General features: G+C 54.7%; 1 protein-coding gene across 8 annotated transcripts in view; it reads right to left on the bottom strand.

Moving 5' to 3' along the window:
• ASTN2 (astrotactin 2) overlaps positions 1–22,923 on the bottom strand; it is a 363,384-nt gene that overhangs the window by 168,404 nt on the left and 172,057 nt on the right. For all 8 annotated transcript variants that reach the window (XM_040531095.1, XM_040531093.1, XM_040531092.1 and 5 more), the window contains 3 exons: positions 17,338–17,422; positions 17,110–17,184; positions 16,507–16,644 (listed from right to left, as the gene is read on the bottom strand). In XM_040531095.1, the coding sequence (XP_040387029.1) occupies positions 16,507–16,644; positions 17,110–17,184; positions 17,338–17,422 (298 nt within the window). The remainder of the gene's footprint in view (positions 1–16,506; positions 16,645–17,109; positions 17,185–17,337; positions 17,423–22,923) is intronic.

Below are 22,923 nucleotides of genomic sequence, written 5' to 3' on the forward strand. Positions count from 1 at the left end.
GCGTGTGGCGAGCTGTGGGCACAGCAAGGCGCCCGAAACACCCACGCCACAACCTGTCCAGGCTCAGCTCATCCCACCGTGCACCCGAGCACCCCTTGTTTGTTCTGCCCTGCAAAGCCCCCGGCTCCGCAGTCAGCATCCTGCTCTGCGGGGCTGCTCCCCAGCACCAGTACCCAGCACCGGTACCCAACACTGTGCTGGATGCACGCAGGCAGAGTCGCCCTCCTGCCATGAGTGTTTTGGGGTTTGTGACACCAGAACACAGCAAACAAACGCTCTGTTCCTGACTCAAATCCTTCAGGCAAGTCCCCTTTTTGTGGCTGTTTCCTGCAGGGAAGCCAGTAGCATTTGCTTTGCTCCACCTCGTGCCTTTTTAGCCCGCGTCACTCCAAGGCAGAAAGCCCTCCTTTGCTGCACATGCAGCACGTGGAACAGGTCTCCCGACCCTGCAGTTGGCCTTTCAGTGCCCTGGCACTACAAGCAGAGCAGCACGCAGCTCTCAATCGCACCTGCACCGCCACTGCCCCTCTGCTGGCACCTCCACCGTGCCCAGCTGAAGGACGCGGTGCCTGCGGTACACAGCGGCGGCGCTGCTCCTGGTAGCTACCTCCCATGTTTAATTCAGAGGCTAGTTTAGTTAATCTATTTTTTAATAATTCATCCCTTCCATCTTAATTTTGGTAGTTGTTGAAAATCCCTAATAAAACATTTAAGGGCTCTTTTACTGAAGCAATGGCATGATTTACTTGATGGAAGTCGGTCTTTGATGTCCTGCCTTAATTCCCTCCCTCCTGCCATGCCTCGATCCTGTTTATTGCTGTGCCGGAGGTAAGAGGTTCTTGTTGAGTTTTGTAGCACTTCGACGCTTGGTCAGCGTTAATAATTCAGCTTGGACAAATCGTGTAGCACAGGAGCCTCCTCCTTTTATCCACAGCTGCCTGTGTCCGCAGCTCGCAGCATCGTCGCAGAGCGGTGCTGGGACCAGGCAGGGCATCCCAGCCCACGCACGTCAGAAGCGTGAGCAAAGTATCACAGGTGCCAACTACATTGTTCAAAGAATATACACCCTTTTATAGCACTTATATTTCATTCTCTACTGCCGGAATGGAGAAACATGCTGGGTTTTTGCATCCGTAATTGGGGAAGAACAGATGGTAGAAGCACAGTTGGAAGTAATACGGCCATTAAAATAATCTATACAGCTCGTAATTCTCCAACACGTGAGGAAAAGTGGAGCCTGCCTTCGCCAGCACGCTTCGCCTGGCCCTTCACCAGGCTGGGATAGGGGTGGGAGTGTTTTTTGTGCTTTGGGGGATATCCGGGTGTCTGGGTGGCTTTGATGGCTTTGGCCATTCCCCTCTCCCAGGTTGTCGGTCACCTCACTGCTCAAGAGCTTCTCTGCAAGATCAGACCCAGAGAACTGTCCAGAAAAGCCCAGAGTGCAAGCAGCTATATGGAAACGTATGTTCTTGCTCTGCATGATCTAGGTCGTGGTTTCAGAAACCTCTGTGCCCTCCAGAAGTCCCAGCCACCAGGTTATTTGGTACCTCTTGCTGGGTGGGGGCTTATTTCTGGGTTTGGTTTTTGCTCCGCGTTGGTTTGTTTTTCTACACAGACACACCATAGAAAAGATCCTACCTCAACGACTCAAAATAGAGAAAATGTATGAAATCTCAAGAGGAACACAGTGGAAAAAGTAATCCTTTCCTACACAGACCCAGAGGCCAACATCCCCATCCGGATTTACAGAGTGAGGAAGCAAAGTGAATCGCTGCAGGAGCCGTTCCCTGGCAGGGAACCCAAGCCCCCCAGACCTCCATGAACACCTCCCCAGGCCAATGCAATGATTTTCCCAGCCAGAAACCTCTTCGTTCAGCTTAAAATCTTCACTGCAATCGTGCAAGCGCCTCCCCAGATCCCTACCCTCTGCCCTGAACACACTGGAGCCAGCAGGACATTACCTTGACAGCTGGCTTTGCTTTATGGAGCTGTAAATACATTTTTTAATAGGCTGGCGGCAAGAAAGATGTGTTTCAGACTCGACAACATCCCAAATTAACTGAGATTCATTTCAAAAAGGGTGAAGGGGGAGAGGAAGGGGGAACATGAGCCTGAAAGCCGCAAAATATAAAGCCTTGAAAGCAACTGCCAAACAGCCCCTGCAGAGCTATCTCCTGGCTCTGGGAAAGGGAAAAAAACCTCCAGCAACATCAGGCTGAAGTGGACATCACCGAGGAGGCTGCTGCAAGCCGTGCTCATGCTCAGAAAAGCTTTTGGTTTTTAATTATGCTTTTTCTGGGAAGAACCCAGCCTCTGCTGATGCCCAGCCCTCCCCTGCCCCATCCCCGCACTGAGGCGGCCCCATGCTGCGGCTGCAGCATCTCGGGTCGGGGTCCTGCTGCTTCCCGGGGGCACCCCCAGCTTTTAGGGGACCAAGTGCTTCCGCAAGGGCTGGCTGAGCCCTGCACATCCCCCTGGCCCCAGGAAAGGTTTGCTGCCTCCACGCTGGTGGCATCTCCTCCTCCTCCTCCTCCTCCTCCTCCTCCTCTTTTCCTCCTCCTCCTCCTCCTCCTCCTCCTCCTCTTTTCCTCCTCCCCTCCTCTTCCTCCTCCTCCTCCTTCTCCATGTGCTGGAGCATTAAGCCTGACGTGCCTTCGTTAGCCCCAGCACTGCTCTCTGACGCCTAATTTGACTAACCCTTTAGTGACTAATTTAATTACCCCGGCCCACAAACTGACAGACAGCTGTTAAAAATGGTTATTGCATTATTAATACGCTCCAGTAATTTCCCATTAAAACTATACTGTTAATAATTTTTTCCCTGTATTTCTTCCCTCTTAATTAGTCTATTTAAAACTTTGAAGGAATATTCTCTTTATGGTAAATGGGAGCGTCGAGCAAATTACATTTTTGATTGAATACTTCTGTGATAGGCCAGCAAATAAGACCGTTCAGTTGTTAATTATTGTCAGAGTTTCACACGATGCCTGCTAATGAGGCAGTCAATCTTCTCTGCCATTCCTGGAATATTAATGGAAGCCTTTGGTATTGATTTTGTCACCGGGAGGAACCAGGAAATCCTCTTTTCCAGGTGTTGGGGGGCGGGAGGGGGCTGCCTGGTGCTGGATGGGGTCATGGAGAGGACCAGAGACCTTTGGGATGGGCTGAGCCAACGGGGGCTTGAGGCAGGGTTGAGTTCAGGAAGATCTTGGGTGCTGGCCTGGCTTGCACTCCCAAAGGGTGAGCCACCATGTCCCCACTGGGGATGATGCCCTGTGACCCCATAAGGATGCCCACACAGCCCCAACAGCCACAATGGGATGGGGCAGGCAGTGGGCACCTGAGTCAGCTCCAGCCCTGCGGTGCTGCCTGCCCTCAGCCGACCTGCTGATGCCCGCCTGGATCAGATCTCTCCGCTCTGCGATGAGGAGTTTGGCATTTGTTCTTTGAGCAAAGGGAAACACCTGATCTCTCCGGACAGGTATTTCCACAGAGCGATGCCGGGAAATCGTTATCAAGGCAACCGCGGTCAGGATTCACAGCACACCGCGAGGTGGTGAGAGAGCGTTCAAAAATTGTGCTGGGAGGTGAAAAGGGGAAGTTTCAGTAATGTTCCTCAGGCTGTTTGGGTACTGATCCTTGCTGACATTTACACTAACGTGCTCATCGGAGGAAGGAGGAATTTGGCAGCCAAGGCAGCCAGTGTCAGGGCTGCAGGACCTGACGACCCTCCCACCTTGCCTCCCGCTGCCTTGCCTGTACTCAGAGCTGGGCGGCTGGGCAGGGGGGGCCGTGCCCAAGGCAGAGCCCTGTGCCAAAGCCTCCTCCCCGCAAACTGTGCCTCGGCCAAGCCAGAAGCGGTACTGTTAAAAAAGTCCTCACTCTCCTGCGTGTGAGCCCTGGGCTGCGGGTGACAACGAGGAGCGATGGATGAGCCTTCCCAAAAGCTCACAATTGCTCCCAAACCACTGCTCCGTGGGGTCGAAATCCCCCGATGCGAACTCAGACCAGACAAGTGATGTCGAGAGGCAGAGACTGGGACAGAAGCACACACTCAGACCTCCGTGCCCACGTCGCTGCATGCCTCGAGCCTGACCAGCTCCCCTTCTGTCCCATTAATGCCACCCCCCTGTGCAGGCAAGGAGCCGCCTTCGCCGAGCCAGAGCTGCAGAGGCGTGCGTGCAGTTATAGGGTGAGGCACGTATCCCTCCTTCAGCATGCGGGGCGCGAGCATGGATGCACAGAAACTGCTGCACTGCAGCACTGGGAAGCTGCTCAGTGGGGTGCACCCACCGGAAGGGAAAGGGAGCAGCCCTTGCCAGCACAGAAGAATTTCTATGGGGTATGTGGGGCTGTGCTGGGCGGCACAGCATGGCACTGACAGCTTACCCCAGCCAGCTGAAGCACGATGACCAGAGACATTTCCCAGCCACCCCAGGGGTTTGTATGGCACAGTCTCACCTAGCACACAGGTAGAGTGAGTGGCAGCTATGCAGGTGTCCCATTTGTGGGATCAGAAAAAAAAAAGAAAAAGAAAAAAAAATGACGATTGTGGACCGAAGGAAACCAATTTCAAAATCCAGATGGGCCTAAATAGATTTTGATTTCAGCTCCGGGCAGCGGTGGAGGACACAGAACTGGATTTGTCAGGACTGTATGGCACCAAGTCAGAGCAGAAACGTGGCTTTCCTAAATAGGTCACACGGCATTTCGTGCTTGGTTTTATTTCTGCAGACATGCTCTGAGTGTCTGCGTGGGTCCCTGACCCAGGGACCGGCAGAATCAATGGGCTCGCACACAGCCCCCAGCCCAGCCCATCTGCCTTCACACTGCCCGAGCATCCCCAGCCCTGCTCCCACCAGGGAAAGCCAGGGAAGATGAGATAAACCTTGCAAAGGTCACAAAATCCTGGTGACAGCAGGCAATGTGCCGGCACACACCAGATGGCACAGCTGCCATGGAGAGGCCAGAGCTTGGGGACATCCCGCCAGCGATCTGCTGCAGCTACCTCACACAGCCCAACCCACGCCATCCCCCCAAATTCAATGGGGCTGATATGGGACCACCCTATGTCTGCCTGACCAGGTGCTGCAGGCACAGCAGGAATGGTGAGGTTTTTTTTTGGAGCATCCGCTGGGATGCTCCCGATACCCTGCAGACCCCATCACCCGCAGCTGCACAGCCCCAGGGGCTGGGATGACATCGAGAGAGGGACAGGCAGGGGACATCAGCCTCAGCAGGATCAGCCACCCGGGGTGACAAAAAGAGGGAGCCCAGACCCCGTGCACGCCCGGCGTACTCCCGAGCAGGCTGCCAAAAGGCCAGGGAGGCAGACATCTGACAGCAAACCTCAGACTCCTTTAGACCTCCGCAAAGCCGCAGCTGATGAATCTGAACGGCACACAACCAGCACTCTCCAGATTTGTGCTCAATTCCACGGGCTTCTTGGCCTCTCTCAAGGCTGGGTAAGGAGACAGCACTGATTTCTGGTTTTTCCCCCCCATCTGTGCAGCAGGGTGGAGGATTAGTGCTGCTGCTCCCCAGGCACCCGGCGTCCCTCCCACTGCCACCCCAGCTGTCCCTGAGCCCATCTGATGCCCGCTTTTGCTTTACAAGCGAGCCAGGCACTGTTTTCACTGCAATGAAGTCTTTCAGGCTCAGGCTAAAAGCTGTATTTTTTCTTTTTATAAACTAGGCTTCAATAAATGAGGAGGTTTCTGCTTATAATTAATTGCCTATGCTGCAGCATATCCTGGGTGTACTGGGAAGAGGGGAGCCTGTAACTCCCTGAGCTCCAAAGGCGATGCCTTGAAAAGCACTTAGGTCAGTGCAGCTGTTCCTGACCCTCCTCCTACTCTGGTATCACGTATTAGTTGTGTTTGGGCACAAACCCTGCCTTTCGCCCCCAAAATCCCATGCCATCACAGTGGTCTGGCACCACGACAAACTCACACAAACCCAATCGGGCTCCTTCCCCTGGACACAGCACCCTCCAGGCAGGCTGCAGGGGGAAGGACAGGCTCGGGTCTGCCCAGGATCCCACCAGCTCCAGCCATCTGCTCCTACCTCAAAAAGCTCGTCCTCAAGGAGCTCGTGTAAGAGAGAGAAGAAGCCAGGTCTCACAACACTCTGGCTCCTTGGCTCCCGTCAGCGCAGGACCACATCCTGCCTCGCAGATCTCCCTTCCCACGAGGAGATGCGTGACGATAACCGGAGATACCAACACCTCCCCGCAGGAACAGGGAACACGAGCCACGTGGTCAGGAAGGGCAAGGAAGAACAGAGACAGAGAACCTGGAACAGCCTGCCCGTAATAAATTAGCATCAGCCTGAGGTGCCCACACCAACCATGTGGAGCAGGTCTAAGAGCGCTCAGTGTCACTGCTGGGAGAGCCACAAAGTCCTTCGCCCATGATATCCGGACCCATTGGATGCCAACGACCAGCTCCTGGGTAAAACACCACCACGAACACTGCCTGGGGGCAGGCAGGGAGCAGAACCCCGCAAGGTTTTTTCCCCCAAAGGAAAGCATCATGATACAGCCGGAGGGGGGGACGCTCCTGGGCACCACCACCAACCCTTTCCTCCTGCCTGCGCAGGGACCTCGCCACCGGGCGCTGCCGCCCAGGAAACTCGGCCTCGGTGCTGAGTTACCGGCACGGCACGGGCTGTTGGCACGGGCACACGTGGGATAAATGGGGGCTGGGGTCAAGAGCCTTGGTGCAGGTTAACTTCATCGCTTTGTGCGGGGTTTTCAGGGCATCCCTCCGGGGAGCTGGCACAGAAGAGCTGCCCCGCAGCGTTCGCTCAGGTAGATGAGCCCTAACAGATGTCAGGGCCCGTCACACACGGACCCTGCCTGCTACAGATGGTTATAAGCAACGTGTTCGCCTCTCGGACTCTATAGGTCAGGGAGCCCTTTATTAAACAACTCACTGGGTTATAATTAACCCTTTATAAACTACTCAGCTACAGCCCAAAGCTGCTTCCAAACCCACAGCAACTCCATTTCAGAGTCAACGTCTTCAGCTCTGGCCCATCTGTGTTTAACACGCACTGATTAAAAAAAAAAAAAAAAAAAAAAAAAAGAGTGAAAATGTGGACAGAACTGAATAAAGAGACTTCTCGTTGCAAAAGCTCAGAGCATATTTACACAGTATCCTGCCTTAATTCTCGGCTTCTTCATTTATGTCATTTTAAGCCCTCCACAGTAGCAGGGAAGTATTAGCTGGTGTTTAATTGTGTGCTCCCGGGTTCAGCACGACTCCCAGAGAGCTGCCACGGGGAGAGAGCCTCCGGCCACGGGTGACCGGCTGGCACAGGCGGGATTAGCCAGGACTTGGGCAGGCAGTGACAGGGACATCCCACGGCACAGCCCTGAGCTGGGGGGGGTGAGCTCTGCCTGCAAACACGGCCAAAGGGGCAGTCTCAAAGAAATGAAGGGCTCTCCTTTACACTGATGCTTATTTATAGGGCTCAGACACACGCAGGTAGAGACAGCCTCAGTTCAACAGCAGTGAGGGAAATCAGCATTCACAGAGAGCTTCGTAAGGAACAGGAATCTGGCCCCGCAGGGTGTACCCCCCTGCCCCTAAAGTCACTTCAGTGGGTCATTTAAGCTGGTTTTTTAGGGTCCCCCAGGTTTCTCTAAGGGCATCACCACAGCACAGTCCAGCCCACCCTAAAGCACATACGTACGGCAGGACATCAGCGCTGAGCACGCTCTGACACGCACCGAGGACGCAGAAAGCAGCGGTGCCACGGCAGGCCCCAGGTGCCCTGGCTGCGTGATGCTCGGGACAAATCCCGAGGTGAGACACCGGGACCTGCTGTGTCCCCCAGCCCCACCCGATCCCAGAACTGACCGCACTCCCCATGCCGCTGCCTGCTCCGCAGCCCTCCCCTGCAAAGCCTGCTCAGTACCTCTGCTTTAAGCCTCGGATGGAGGAGAAATGCATGGGGTGCTGTGCCAGGACCGCCTGGTCCATCCGCACCCGCACCCCTCCGTCCCCGCTGCCACTCCAGCCAGCTCAGCTCGGGGCCCCTGGCTGCACCCTCTGTGCTGTGACAAAAGGCACTAGGTTCAGCCAGCAGCACCTCTTAAATCAAAAGCACCGGAGGAAATGTCTGGAGCTGAACTGATTAGTGCACAGGAATTCTTCAGGCACTGAAAGCAGGGCAATTCCCAAGATGGGATTATTTTTTTGCAAAGCTTCACCTCGTTTTCTAGACCTTTTTTTTCCTCCTGCTCACTCCCCAGCCTTCCTTCCAATCCTTGCCAGCTTTGCAGCACTCTTCGATTTAGCCTCTCAAAACAATATTCTACTTAATGCGCTCCACCGTGGCACCGGGGAAACCACCGCTGCCCACCAGACCCCCGGGCTTTACAGGCGTAGCAGCAAGAAAATGTTTAGAGAGCTTTTCCTTTTCACTCCATAGCCAGCAGCCAGACTTAGGGAGACCAGAGAAGCTGCCTGCCACTTACCAACATCTACATCAGAAAAGGAGAGGTCAAGTGCATAGCAAATAAAGAGATGATAAAGGGCAATGATGCAAAACCTGGACACAGCAGAGGCAAAGAGCAGAGGATTTGCAGCTGCGGCGCAGCACGGCTGCGGTCCCACCAGGCAGCTGCAGGAAAGCACAGGAAGGTCAAGGGTTTTCTGAGCTGACGGGCAACGCTGGACGCTGCGCTGTGCTGCACTGACACGGTCTGCGAAACGGGTGCTGAGCTTTTTGGTCCTTACACCTGGAAGGTGCTGTGCCGTGGGTACCCTGAGAGCAGAGGGGGTGATAAAACCACCCCGAGAGCCGGGTGACGTCCTGGAGCAGAAGCCCTTGGGGCAGCAGCTGTGGCTGTGGGACACTGCACCCAGCCCAGCAGGGTCGATGGAAACCTGGCTCTGGCTGCTCAGGAGCGGAGCCAGTGCTAATTAACCTCATTTGTCTTCGGAGAGCGGGGCCGCCCCGGCTCACTGGCTGCAGCTGCGGCTGCCGCGTGGTTGAAGCCGGACCAGGGTTTTCCCACACGCTTCTGCTGGTGAGCACGATATTCCTCCGCAGCCACATCGGCCTCCCCCATTCCTTCCACAAACAAACAAACCCCCATAAAATAAACCTAGGGGTTAATTTTCTCCAGGAGTCCCTTCCAAACCTGCAGGGAACGTTGTCCTTTTGGAAATGCCCTTAGAAGAGAAGGACGAACCTCCCCAACTCGTGTCCACCTCTGCTCCCATTGTCCCCGCTGAGGCTGTTTCTCATCCTTACAGCAGCTCCGAAGCCCATCGTAGGTCCCTGGCATGCTCCCAGGAACATTTCAGCTCTGATGAATTTTATTAGTTTTGTCCTCTGAATGAAGTGATCCAACAGCAGTCACGGGAGATAAAAACCAGAAAGGAGGAGCGGAAACGGACCACACTGGGCAAGTTTACGGCATTTGAAATCTCATCAGAACCGGCTGGTTGATGGTGCCGGCTCTCTCCACTAAATTGCATTTAAAAATAGCTAAAGAGAAGTTATTAATGTTTTCCCAATGTCATGACCCCACACAGGACTGTAGGTCCCAGTCACGCAGCTAAGCCTGCGGAGAGGCGTGCAGCCACGTGGGAACAGGGACACCGTCTCCCCCTGCTTCAATGCACTTAAGATAACGCTGCTCACACCAGGGAGAGGGCACTGGCTCAGAGCATCCTTCCCCAGACACGCGGGGAGTCCTGGCTGTCCTGCTGCTGCCACCCCTCTCACGTCTCAGCTGCCCCTCTCCCTTCCCCACCAGTGCAGCGCTGCATGCTCGCGGCTTGTGATGGGGGAAGGCAACGTGGGTCGGCTGGGCTGGAAACAAGAGTCAAAGCTGACTCCAAATCCTTTGCTTTTGCTGGGGCTCAAGTGCCTGCGCCCCAAACCAGCCCTGCCCCACTCCTGCTGGGCTGCTGTGGTGTCCATCCCCACGACCTGGCACTCTCCAAAAGCATCACCTCCCTGCCAGCAGCGGCTGTGCCCCGTGCCCTGCTCTCCGCCAGCTGGACCTGCAGTGAGCTTCGTCCCTTCTGCCTGGCAAATCCCTCGCATCTCCCCATCCCCAAATACTGCTATGGTTTTTAAATCATGTGCAACTGCCCCAAAAATACGAGCCTTTTTTTTTTTCTTTCACACCTGCTCAGCAGCCCAGGCGCACCCAGTCCCCAGCCGCTTTCTGAGACCTCCCCAGGTTGCCTCGGGCTGACACGAGCCCCTCCTTGTGAAAACCCAGGCAGGCTGTGCAGCTCATTCATCTCATTTCGAATGAAATAGCGAGGCTCAGCACGCATGGTGCGGAGGAGCAGAGGAGCAGGAGGAGGAGGGCAGGGTTTCCCAGCCCACGCTGGATGCGGCGTGGCCAGGAGGTGACAGCCTGGTCCCTCTCCTGCCGGGCTGCCCGGAGCCCTGCCCAGGCAGCGGACGGTCACAGAGTCAAGGGCAATAAACTCAGATGGGGAGAAAGACATAATTAGGGGAAAATAGTGCAGACAGGCTGAATAAACAGAGAGGCCATGGGGCCTTTGAACAGGCGGCTGCAAAGCGCACTCCAGCAAATGTTTAACAGGAAGCAAAGGCAGGGACATAAAAACAGGTAACACCATCAAACAGGGACAGGAGAGCTCCTTCCACTGAAAGAAACCTAATGATGCCTCATTTTGCTTCCTTGCTTATGTGCATGCATCAGTCCCTGCCTGCCCCTCCAAACCCCTTCTGCTCGTTACTCGGCTGGGTGCCGGCAGGATCCCGCTCCAAGAGCGGAGCTGCGGCTGGCAGCAGGTGGTTTGGTGGACAGACAGACGGACACACACGACGGCAAAAGAAGATCTGGCATAAAGAGAAGCTGCAGAGCTCAGTGCCAAATCGTGCTCTGTGCTGGGAGATCCCAGCTACATTAACGGGAACCATTCTGGGTGTGAGACAGCATGTGCATATTTGGCGGGTGTTGGGGTTTTTTTAATTGTCTCAATAAATACATAAACAAAATCTGTTTGTGCGTTTGTTTGCTTTTCCCTCCTGGGCTCCGTGGCACCGCTGATGAGAGGAACAGCAATCACTCAGCTGCACAACTCGCGGCTGCTCCTGGTGCTTGCTCCCTGCGATGGATTTGCCTACGAGCTAGTCCAAATTTACATCACTGCCCCTAGGAGGTTTGATCATTTTCTGTGTAGTTTTATAGCCCAGCATGAAGAGCTCAAGAATTTAGCAGGATCACACACAGAACTGGAGCACAGAGGGGGAAATTCAGCAGCACTGTATCAGGGATTATTAAAAAGCCCACGAAGAGGGAGGCTGAGACGTCTCTGCACCCTCTCAGTGCAACAGAGGTGCTGCTGAACACGGGTTTCAGCTCTGACCTAACCGACACAGACACTCCCTTGGTGATTCCAGATGGAGTTTAGTTGGTTTTTTTTTTTTTTTCCCTTTTCCTGCCTGCCCCTCATTTCCCTATCACACCACTCCTTTGACTCCTCTCTCCTGCTGCTGCTCCCAGCCATCGGCGGCTGCCACAAGGTTACGTCCCCGTTTAGTCATCCCTTAGCCAAATGAGACGTAGCTGACTCCTCCAATCTGCTCTCATAAATCAAACCAGGAGGCCAGGACCAGCAAAATTCCCACAAGCAGCCTGATGGAAAGTTAACACACGCATGGCAGAGGCTGGCAGCTGCCTCTCTGCACCACATCCCTCCTTTCCCCATAGAAGACGAGTCCAGGGGCTGCCTTTATCCCTGTGTTACGCACCAGAAGTTGCTCCTCCACTGGTTTTTGTGAGATGATGGCGTGCTGGGGTGATAAGAAACCCAGCCCAGAGCTGCAGGGACGTTACCTCCGGGGATGCCGGTGTCTCTGTGATGTGCACTGTAATGGATTCTCCTCCCTCCAGAAATGAGTAAGTTGTGCTTGGTGATGCAATGATCAACTTGCTCCAACATGTTAAGCTGTCCATCCATCACAGGCACCTGCTGTCAGCTGCGGCATTGGTGCCCACGGCTGCTGTTACCAACAGGACAAAAGCCTGGAAGGCAGCAACCCAGGGTCGCTGCTCCCGCTCAGAGACAGCCCCCAAAAGGGCTTCCCTTGCATGAATGCACCCCAGGGCTCGGGGAACAGGCAGTGCTGCAGATGGGACCATGGAGACAGAGCAAAAAATTGCAGCAGGAGTGGACCCAAGAGAAACCCTTTTGCGCAGAATCAGTGGTGCTCGAGATGAGCAAGAAACCTGCCTTGTGCTGGAGCTGAGTGCCCAGTAAAAACCTCCCGAGGCTCAGCGGTGCTCACCTGCAGCAGCACCCCTTTGTCTGTGCTCCTGCGGGTGAGGCATGAAGCCCAGGTGCAGAGCAGATGAGACCTGCTGATGCTGTGGCAAAGCTCCTTCTCCTCTCCTGGCCCAGATTCCCTCCGCCTTTCTTCTCCTCTTTGCTTTTCATCACCCCCGGCGAGGCAGGGAGCCTTGCACCGCAGCGCTTGGCACCAACTTGCAAAGCGCCTGAATGGCTGCAGAAGCAGTGCCACACGGTGCTTCTGGCAGAGCCCCTGCAAGGCGGGGGCAGTGGTTTTGTCGCAGGGGCACGGTGGGGCTGAGCCAGGAAAGGCCACGCACAGGGGGAGCAAAAGCTCCTGGCCTCAGCACGGGCTGGTCCCTGCTCCACGGGATGCGTGCGCTCAGAGCAAGGGAGAAAAGGTGGCTCGTGTGTGGTGTGTGGAGCACTGAGAGAACTGAAAATGAAATAATAATAACAACAATAATAAAAAATCTTCCTGATTGTACTTTGGCAAAGAATTCAGAGAGCAAAGGGACTCACTTGGGAGCAAAACGAAGATGAATTGACAGAGAGTTCAAGAGAATTCATTCCGCCACTGAACACTTGTCTCTCCATCAGGACATCTCAAAGGCTTGTCAAGCGAAGGCAAGGCTTTTATTTGTTTCTATGGTTGCCATAACGATGGAGCTATATGTCATGTCAGGCAGCAGCTGAGGCTCGCTCCTCTGATTTATAGCCACTCACGAGAAATTACAAACTTTTCCGCTGAGCTGGGGACACAGCGGGGCTGCAGGGTGCTGGGCAGGGGGTGCCGGCCAGCACCCATCCCCACAGTGACAGCAGGGCCCCCAGCATGTCCCAGTGCTGCTCTCTGCCCCCAGGGGATGTCCCCAGCATCAGTGCCACCATCAAGGGTGCCCCTGTCACCAAGTGCTGGGGTGCTGGGTGCTCGCAGCAGTGGGAGTAAGGCTGCGGGTCCTCCCTGCTGCCGTCCCTAATGAGCTGCTGATGCGGTGAGCAGCCTGCTCTGAACAGGAACAGTGATGTCCTGTCCCACAGGACAAGCGATATGTCCCAAAGGACCATAAAGTGAAGGCCACGTGTCCAGGGAAGGTCAGCAGAAGGATTAAACACCTGAGAGTAATCTGTTAAAATCAGTACAGACTGCTGTGTTCATCATCGAGTTACTGGAGAAATACGGGATGGGAGAGGGATGGGAGCGATGGGGAGAGGGAAACAAAGGGGGGGTCTTTAAAGCAAGCGAGACAAGGTGAGATACTTCTTGACCTGGCAGCCCAGCAAAAGCCAGAGGCCAGCACAGGGAGAGCCTCCAGTGCTGGCCACCCTCATGTGAACAAAGGTGTCACCGATAGCATGGTGTCACCAGTAACGAGCTGTCACTGCTAGCCTGGCTCCCATGAGCCAAGACGTATGACCGATGTGATCATGCTCTGGAGTTGAAGAGGGGACGCTTAAAACAGTTACTGCTAAATTATGCACAGAAACTTCACCAGCTCTAAGGGAAACCTTTTGCTCAGTTTAGGATGCATGGCCCCAAAACACCCACCGCCAAGTTCTGCAGGACGAGTCCGGTCCCTGCTCCCCTCCGGGGGCATGCAGAGCACAGGCAGCATTCCCAGGGTTGGCTGCAGCCGTGGGAGGAAGCTGGAGAAAGCTCTGGCGGTGAAGCACGTGGACAGCAACATCCCCACGAGCGGCAGCAGGGAGTCAGCATTGCTCCAGAGAGCTGCTGAGTGGCAGAGCCCCACCTGGCCTTTCTGCAGTCTCGAGCATCTTCATAAAACCACAAGGCTACGTTTGAACCTTTAACCCTCCAAGTTGTAAAGACTTCATCACTTGTTTTCTCCAAACCAGGCTTTCTGCAATTTCCCTCCATTAAACTCTTCAAGACAAGTGACCCCAGAGCCAAAAGGTGCCAGACTAATGAAAGGTCTGGAGGAATTCAGCACGGTTGTTATTAAAGGCACAGAAGAAATACAGGACTGAATTACCATCACGACATTACGGGACAGCAAACAGGACACTCCTGGCGCTGAGACGCAGCGTGTTCCAGCTGCTGTGAGATGTTGCTGATCTGACCCTGGGCACAGGGACATGGCTGGATCAGAGCTAAAGCACCGCAAGCAGGAGCTGCAGGCACAGAGGGACAGCAGTGCCACCGTGTTCCCAGTGAGCAGGGCCCTCTGAGGGCACAGGGATGGCTTTTGGACACAGGTACAGTGGATAGTATGCGTTCACCTCCAAAATTAGGTCCAACGTTACTGGTCATCACTGGGACATCTGGACCACCAAAACTGCTGCATTGCTGCTCCCTCGACTTGCTACCAAGGCACCTCTCAGTCCAAAGCTCCCCAAAACCCCAGCACAGAGACAGGACAAGGCGATGCTTGTGAGCACCGAACACCGCAATGTCCCCACTTGTGGACTGCCTCAGCACTGAGCGCAACTTTTCCACACCAGCTCCTCCGCCAGCCCCCAGCGCTCAGCTTGGGAGGCATCAGCTCTGTCTCCATCCATCACAGGGTGCTCGGGACCCTGAGCCAGCAGCCTGGTCCCAGTTTGAGAAGTGTTTAGGTTCTAATGCAGAAATAATAGATCAGTTTTTGGTTTTCACTGTATCTGTGAAACCTTCCATAATTCAACATCAAATATTTATTATTACGTTTATTAAAGTTTAAATAATTTAGCATCTCCTGCATGTACGATACAAGCGATGTGAACTTGCCTCCCTTATTCCACTTGGGTCACTCCAGTATTTATATCTGGAATTCTCAATTCGGCTTTCATTTAGGAGGAGAGCAGGCATCAGCCTCCATGCCAGAAGCTCCCTACCTCCTGCCCTGGCATTCCTCCATCCCGAGACTTCTCCTCAAGGATCAGTGCCCAGAGACAATCACAGCACCGGGACAGAAAGCGAGCTTCCCAACTTCTGCTTTCTAACGAGGATGTTAGGGAGCAAGAGACAGTGGTGGTTTGGCTTGGAAAATGTTGGCATACAACGGGGTGACCCTTATCCTCAACCAAAAATCAGTCGTCTTCTGCAGACAAAAACTACCTTTCCCAACAGAGCCAAATTGTGATAGATACATACCATAAGGCTCCTTTTACAGAAGAGGGAACGAGCACCAATCATCAACAAAAACACACTTGGAAGTGAGGACCTTTTGGATGCCAGTCCTGGCTCTGCCGCAGGTTTTGGAGGTACTTGCTCCAACTGCAGCCCTGCCAAGACCCATGATGGAGCAGAAACAAGGAAACCCACTGTCCCATTGCTCTTGGGAAACGGAAGGCAAAACAGGCTGGGGAAATACGGATCCCGCTGGTGCCCATGAAGATGATGCACACCACAGACAAAAGTTTGCATGTCAGGAAATTTTGTCTTTGGTGAACAGGAGAAGGCAGCAAGCAGGAAGGTAGCGAGGGCTCCCAGAGCCTCCCTGGCACCCGGCGATCACACGCTTAGTTTTGATTTAATGAGGGAGAGGCAATGCACACTAAATGCCTTAGGAATCAAACAGTCAAGCCTTTGCAAACCAGGCAGGGGTGGACAACCACTTTGCCTGGACTCCCTTTCCAAGCCCCTCACCTCGCCCACTCTCAGCCCCCTCTCCCAGCCTCTCCTTCCACTGGGGCAATTCTCCTCCTGCAACACCCCCCGAGCTCGCACTGCTGAATTTGACATCAGAGGAGGTCTGGCTGAAGCACAAGCTAGCCAAAATGACGAGTCAGAGAAACATTCGGGCATTTGCTGAACTCCAGGAAGGAAAAAAAAAATCCCATAATTGCATAATAATTGGACTAGCAGCATGGCCTTTCACCTGGTCTGACCTTGGCCCCTCATGAGCCCCAGAGCAGCCTATACGGTTGGGCTGACGTGACACACATACGAGATTCTGAACGAGGATGGCACTTCCATACCTGCGAGTGCACCGACTACAGCTGTGCAATCAAACATTAGATTTAAGCCACTTGAAAATTGCCTTGCCACAGGTTCATACCAATTTACCTACCTGCATTAGAGTTATACGCACACACCTGGCCTAGACCCATCAGGACCAAAAAAAAACCGCAGAGTTATCACGTCGGATTTCATATTGGAAGAAAATTAATCAAACTTATCATCGTAGAAATTACTGCATCCTCAGGAACAATTTAAAGAGCAGCCTAGTCACTCGAGCATGAGCAAAACGAGAAATCTGCTTCCTACCTGACATCTGCTGGATCTTCTGTCACCAGAACATCTGTCTTGCAGCTGGCAAGAGGATTGATAGAAAGCTCCACGGGGGGCACCACAAAGCTCTTACTGACCGGCAGCCACAGGCCTTGTCCCAGGCTATAGGTGGACCTGGAGTGAGGACAAACATGTCATATGGGAATATGGTGGTAGGAGGTGGACCTCTACCACACCTGGCCACTTGGAGATGAGGGCAGCGGTGGCTTATGGCATGTGTTAGTCACTTGGTCTTGTCGTGAGAGCCAACCACAGGCAAACGAGTGAGAACAGCTGGAGGTGTGACAGGGAGAACAGGAGGATGATCCTGCTCTTGCTTTAAACCCAGGGGGATACTTAGTGCACAGTGCCCTTGCTTTTGTTGAGGTGTGTCGGCAGAGGGGACAAGAGGGAAATCCCTCTCCTCCTGCACAGGACAGGCTGATTTTTAGGCTCACTGGAGGCAGGTGACACCAGTGCACCTCAGACAGCAGGACAAGACGGAAGCAGGGACCACCAGGAGGCAGCAGGCTGCTGGGAAGCCCCCAGCAGCAGGCACTGCCCACTGAGATGGAGGAGACGAGCTGTCGTTGGACCCACCTGAGTATCTTCTCCGGTGCCTGCTCTCCTGTGACCAGGTCGTATCCCCTCTCGAGCGTTGTGTAGGGCCATGGCCTGGGAGACAAAGAGGGAGAGAGAAGCTGCGTCACGCCACCCAGCAAGGCCAGCAGCACCTGTCGGGCGCCGGGTCTTTGGGGATGGTGGCGGCCAGGGGGGAAGGAGAGCTGGCCCCAGCACACCCCAGAGAGGAGCTCGGCTCCCACTCACCCTTCGCTGTGTCCCCAGTCACTGCGCACACACAGGTGCCGATGGACGGGGTCTGGGGCGTAGCCTTCGTGACAGCTGCACTCCCCTAAAAGAGACCAGGGAAAGATGAGACTTTGTGCAAGGGGCAGGTCAGAAAGCACTGTGTCGGCCGCTCCTCCCCTGCTGTTCATCCCTGCTCGTCACAGGCAGTCCAGGTCCCTGTGGCGGGGCTGAAGCTCTTTGGAGCCTTCTGAAACCTCTGGGTGAGGAGATGTGGGAAGCTGGCAGAAACCCGAAGCTTTTCTGAAGGGGTTACACGACGTGCTCCCGCTGTGAACGGGGATGAGATGTAATGATGCAAAATGTCTGTCCTCAGCCCGTGCTCCTGTGCACCCACGCAGCTCCCCAGATTCGGCCAAGCTCTGCCTGATGACCTCCAAGGACAGCTCACGCTGCCTGCAGAGAAACACCACGTGGACGTGGCTGCTCCTGTCCTGGTCTGCAAAGTGCTCACACCTGCAGCAGACGGGCTGCCCTCGGTCCTCAGCGTGATGCTGGCCTCACCCTCTACAGCCAGCCTTCGCTGTGCCCCTGCCCAAACGTTAACGGGGTCTCACCCCGCTGCACCTTCCTCCTGCACCGTTACACCCCGCTGAGAGCAGGAGCAGGGATCTGACCGTGCCTGGCCCCAGTCGATTCTGTTTGGTAGAAAGATGTAACCCGGAGCAAGAAACGGCAAAATAAACAGTGGAATTGGATTTGCACATGGAGTTTTCTCTTACAAGCGCCTATCGATAATTTCCCCGTCCCCACTTGCCCCTCCATCACGCTTTTCCTCGTTGCAGTGGCAGGCTGCTCTTTAAGCCCCTGTGCAGAGCCAGGAGGGAGAAGGGGGGGCACACAACCACTGCCGCCTGCTCAGAGGAGGGAGGCAGGGAGAGGGGAGCCCCCGGAGCCAGCACTGATGCAGGCTGGCAGGAACCCGTGTGCTCCTCGGGTCCCTGGGCGAGCTCCGCGTGTCTCGCAGGGATTACAGTAAGGAGCTTTCTTGTTGGGAGGGAACGAAACAGGGTGCAGCCCGTGAGACCTTTTTTTGATGAGAGCTGTCTGGAAAAGGGGAGGTAGGGAAAAGGAAGGGCGGGGAGAAAGAGAGAGCTAATGGCATGCTAAAATGCAACAGCACCTTCATGAAATATTCACTGCTTTAAACACGTCTAATATTAAAGATTAAATATCCTGGGATTTGTCCTAGCGACTTCGAAGCACTGATTTATGATCTGTCAAAAGCTGCTAACCTCATGATTCATAACGGGAGAGGCAGGAGCATTACTCCTCCAAAGGGAAGGAGTCGGGAAGGAGATGGCGGCGTGAGCTCCTGCTCCAGCTCAGCCTTCCTGGCCTGGGGCTGGGGCAGTTTCACGGCAAGAACTGCGTGTCCTAATGGCTCCGTCAGTCAGTTAAAAAAAGGGAAAGTTATTTTTTCCTTGGGTGCTTAGTACGCAAGTTTCCCCAGCCACGCCACGGATCATTAATTCCTGGCGCTCATTACATAACAAATATAGGCTCTGCAAATGAGAGACACCTCAAAGTGCTTGCAAAGCAGAGCTGGGAGTCTTGGGGCACCGGCTCACTCCCAGCGCCTGCCATGGAAATTAGAGCAAATCGGGGAGAAAAAAACACCTACAGAGGCTGGCATCAAACAGCCCGACCACCTCCTTCCTTACTGCTGGCTGCAGGTTCCAGGGCTGCTAACCCCTCTCCCGCAGCACGATGTGTTTGTTGTGTCCACCCGTTTGTTTCCTGTCGAGGCAGCTTGGCGTGGGAAGGAGGAACTCCATCACCCCGCAGAAATATCGATTTTATCGACTCCAGTCCTAGAGCTTCAGCAGCTGCAGCTGGCGCTGGAGGCTTTCCCAGGAGGTTTAGGGGAGGTTTGGGTGAGCGGGAGCAGCCTGCGGCCACAGCAGGGGGTGCCACGCAGGGCTGAGACCACCGGCACCTCCCCAGAACCGTGCAGGATGCGGCCCCAGCTTGTCCAGGCACATCTGTACCCTTCTGGCAGAGCTTTAGAAATGCAATGGGAAAGATTGCAGCACAGGACCAGCTGAGCATTGCAATCTGCTGGGCTGTGAAACGCGGAAGAACTGGTGGTGCTGCTCCATGCTTTCATAAGCATTTGCTCTCCTCGCACTGCTGGGCATCTCCTCTCTTCCTTCAGCCCCCCCAAATACTCCGTGATTTTCTCTTTGCTCAGCCCGGCCAGGCATGATGCTGAGCCAGCTCCTGCCACAGGGCACAGAGTGAATCCCCATGGAGGGAGAAATGCTCCATGTGACAGGGATGGGAGCCCCCTATCCTAGCTCCTCCTTTGAGAAAGGACATTTCCTAAAGAGCAGATGGCAGCATGCTGCATAAAAAACCACCACCACCAAAAGCCCGAACAACAGCACTGCTGTTCGGAGCTACCAAACCTTGTGTCTGCCTCTGCTGCGGGAGGACAAATGAGTCAGGATCTACAAAGTGCCGGGACAAGCATCCCATTTCTGCAGTCGCCGACCCGCAAACGGTGCAGACATGGCCGGTGATGGTCATTTGTCTTCTTTCAGATTCATAACCCACAAATCGGACTGGGTAATCCACAGCGAGTCTTGGTCTGTTCTGGCAAAAGGAAGGATCACTGCTTTCTTCGTTTAAGCAAGAGCAGGTCCCGGTGTTAAGTTCTGGAGGCCCCACGCTGTATTTGCAGTCTGTCATTTAACAAACCACTGCGAGAGGGAGAGAGGAAACCCCTCTGCTCTTGCAGGGAGAAGGTGTATTAACCAGGAAATGGAAAAGCACAGGTCTAGTAAGAGGCTCAGAGAGCATGCCTGCTCTTCATGTGACACACACAGGTATTTGGGAGGGCAAGGGGAGACCCGAGGCCATGGGAGAGCAGCAGCGCCCTGCTACAGCCAGCCCACAGCCCTGCTCTGTGGCACTGCTTCTCCTGCTCCCCTCTCCCACTTACACCAAATCCCAAAGGCTGCACAGCCACAGCTAATTACAGGGAACACGACGTCTCTGGGTCGGCTTCTGCTCAGGGGGTAACCTCTGTCACAAGCTGCAGGACACATCCAGAGCTTCGCAGATAGTTTCGTGCAGCCTCCCTCCTCCTGCTGTGCTTTCATTTCCGAGGAGGCTGCTTGAGGAGCCGATGGGGTGAGGAGCTCTGAGTGCAACCCAGAGCTGCAGGCTGCCGCAAAGCGCCCGTGGGCTGCAGAACTTTTCTTTCATTTCACCCAATGCACTGTTTCTGTTCCTTCTGAAACAGAAATAACCCCCAGCCATCTCTTTTCTTCGTGCAGCTGCACGAACACCACACAGCCAAGCACGCCGGTGCCAGCGTGCCGGGTAATCCTGTTAGCCTCGTTAGGGCGAGAGGCGATCTGTTGTTGTGATAATGCTACAGGATCCCCCTAATCCTCCAGCCCGGCACGCAGCAGAAGCTCCTGCAGCCCCTGTGCTCCCAGGGAAGCTGCTCTTTGCAGGCAACGGCATTTTTACTGATGGAGTTAGGGGGCTGCTGGCAGCAGTGAAGCAACCACGGGGCAGCCCAGCAGTCCAGCCCACCCAGATCCCTCTGAAGGGCCACCCTACCCTCAGGCAGATCAGCACTACCTCCCAGCCTGGTGTCCTCTGCAAACTCACTGAGGGTACACTCAATCCCCTCATCCAGGTCATCAATAAAGGTATTAAACAAGATAGGCCCCAGCACCGACCCCCGGGGAACACCACTTGTAACGGGACGCCAGCTGGACTTAACTCCATTCACCACAACCCGCTGGGCACGGCCCTCCAGCCAGTTCTTTACCCAGAGGAGAGTGTACCTGAGCAGGCCACAGGCAGCCAGCTTCCCCAGGAGAATACTGTGGGGGACCGTGTCAAAGCTTCTGCTGAAGTCTAAGTAGACTACATCACCAGCCCTTCCCTCAACCACCAGTCTGGTCACGCAGTCATAGAAGGAGATGAGGTTGGACAAGCATGACCTGCCTTTCGTGAACCCGTGCTGGCTGGGCCTGGTCCCCTGGATGCCACGCACGTGCCGTGTGATCTCACCCGAGATGATTTGCTCCATAACTTTCCCTAGAACCGAGGTCAGGCTGACAGGCCTGCAGGACGAGGCTGGGAGGCCTGTAGGCCTTTTCTGGGCCAGCTGATGCCAGCAGTGGCGCGGGGCTGCGTGCTCGCACCGAGCCAGCCCCGGGATGACGAGCCTGCTCTGATGCAGCACTGATGGATAGGGGGGACCCGAGGTGCCCCTCTCCTTCCCCACTGCAGGGGAGCAAAGCCTTGACCCCAGCTCTGCTGGCCCCGTTGCATCCCTCCAGAGGTGGGGACAAGGGGCTGATCGATGCCTGTCCCTCCTGCCACTCCAGCCACTTCCCTCCCGTAATGAAGCCGTCGAGGCTTCAGAGGTTCAGAAGCATCTAGAGGAAGTCCAGCATTGATTTATCCTTTGTGAAAGGTTTCTGAGCTCCTGGCAGAACGTCACAGAAGCAACCTCTTAATCCAGCACTCAGAGAAAGTCTGACAAGGCTGAACCGGACCCTGCTGTCCTGCAGCCACCTGAAGCACAAGCTCTGGCCCTGTGGACACCTCTCCCACCTGCAGGATCTGTTCTTCTTTATTTGAAGACCCTGGGTGCAGGCTGTAGGGCTCCTTCCAGGGCACAGCCTGGTCCCTTGGTCCCTGCCACATCCCCAAACCATGTGGGGTGCTCTTGCCTTGGCCCATCTCCCTCCCCATCTACCGAAACCTCCTTGTAGGAAGTTTTGGGCGCACCAGTGGCTCCCAGCACTGCTTCAAACAGAGCCTGGGAGCTGCGCTAACCCACGAGGAGGTGCCGTGGGCCCAGGAGCAGCACCTCTCCTTGCTGTCAGCTGAGCCAGCCTCGTGCCCTTGCAAAACCTTCTGCAGGTTGGCTCTGTGCTTTGGGTGAGCAGGGAAAACCTGGAATTAACTTGACGGTTCCCTCCTCTTCCCCCACTACAAGTCACCCTCTTTGCCCAGATGCATCAAAGCAGTTAAGAACAAGCTTAACTTGTGAGGATTGTCTCTGGTTTACGCTCAGCACAGATATTATTCTCATTATCATTTGCTAAGCCCCTGAGCCGTGCTGCCGAGGGAGCTCCCAGGGGACACACGTGCGTGGCTGATGCAAGGCTGCAGTGCAAGGTCCTGAGCTGGCAGCACCCAAGGGTGTTCTGCAGTGCCTGGCTGCTGTCTTCTGGGATGTCCACTGCCCAGATCAACTACCATAAGTGAGAAGTGACCTTCTGCAGTGCTGCTGGGATGGGTCACGCAGGTGAGATGGGCCCAGGAGCACTCACTTCCCTTCCCTCCCCTTCATGGCCTTTAGACAAGCACAGAAATGCCATTACAAGAACATTAGTAGCTGCAGGATTAAACACTCTAATGGCAGAAAATGAGAGTGTAAAGACAGCACAGATAACCTTAACTCAGCCCCCTCGCAGGCATGCATTTTGATTGCAGTTTATGTCTAACACTTCAGCCTGAAGCTAAATTAGCTTGGGAGTTAACTGCCTCCTGCCCTGCTTGGTGCAGAAG

Source organism: Cygnus olor, chromosome 19 (assembly GCF_009769625.2).
Source record: "Cygnus olor isolate bCygOlo1 chromosome 19, bCygOlo1.pri.v2, whole genome shotgun sequence".
Classification (NCBI taxonomy): Eukaryota; Metazoa; Chordata; class Aves; order Anseriformes; family Anatidae; genus Cygnus; species Cygnus olor.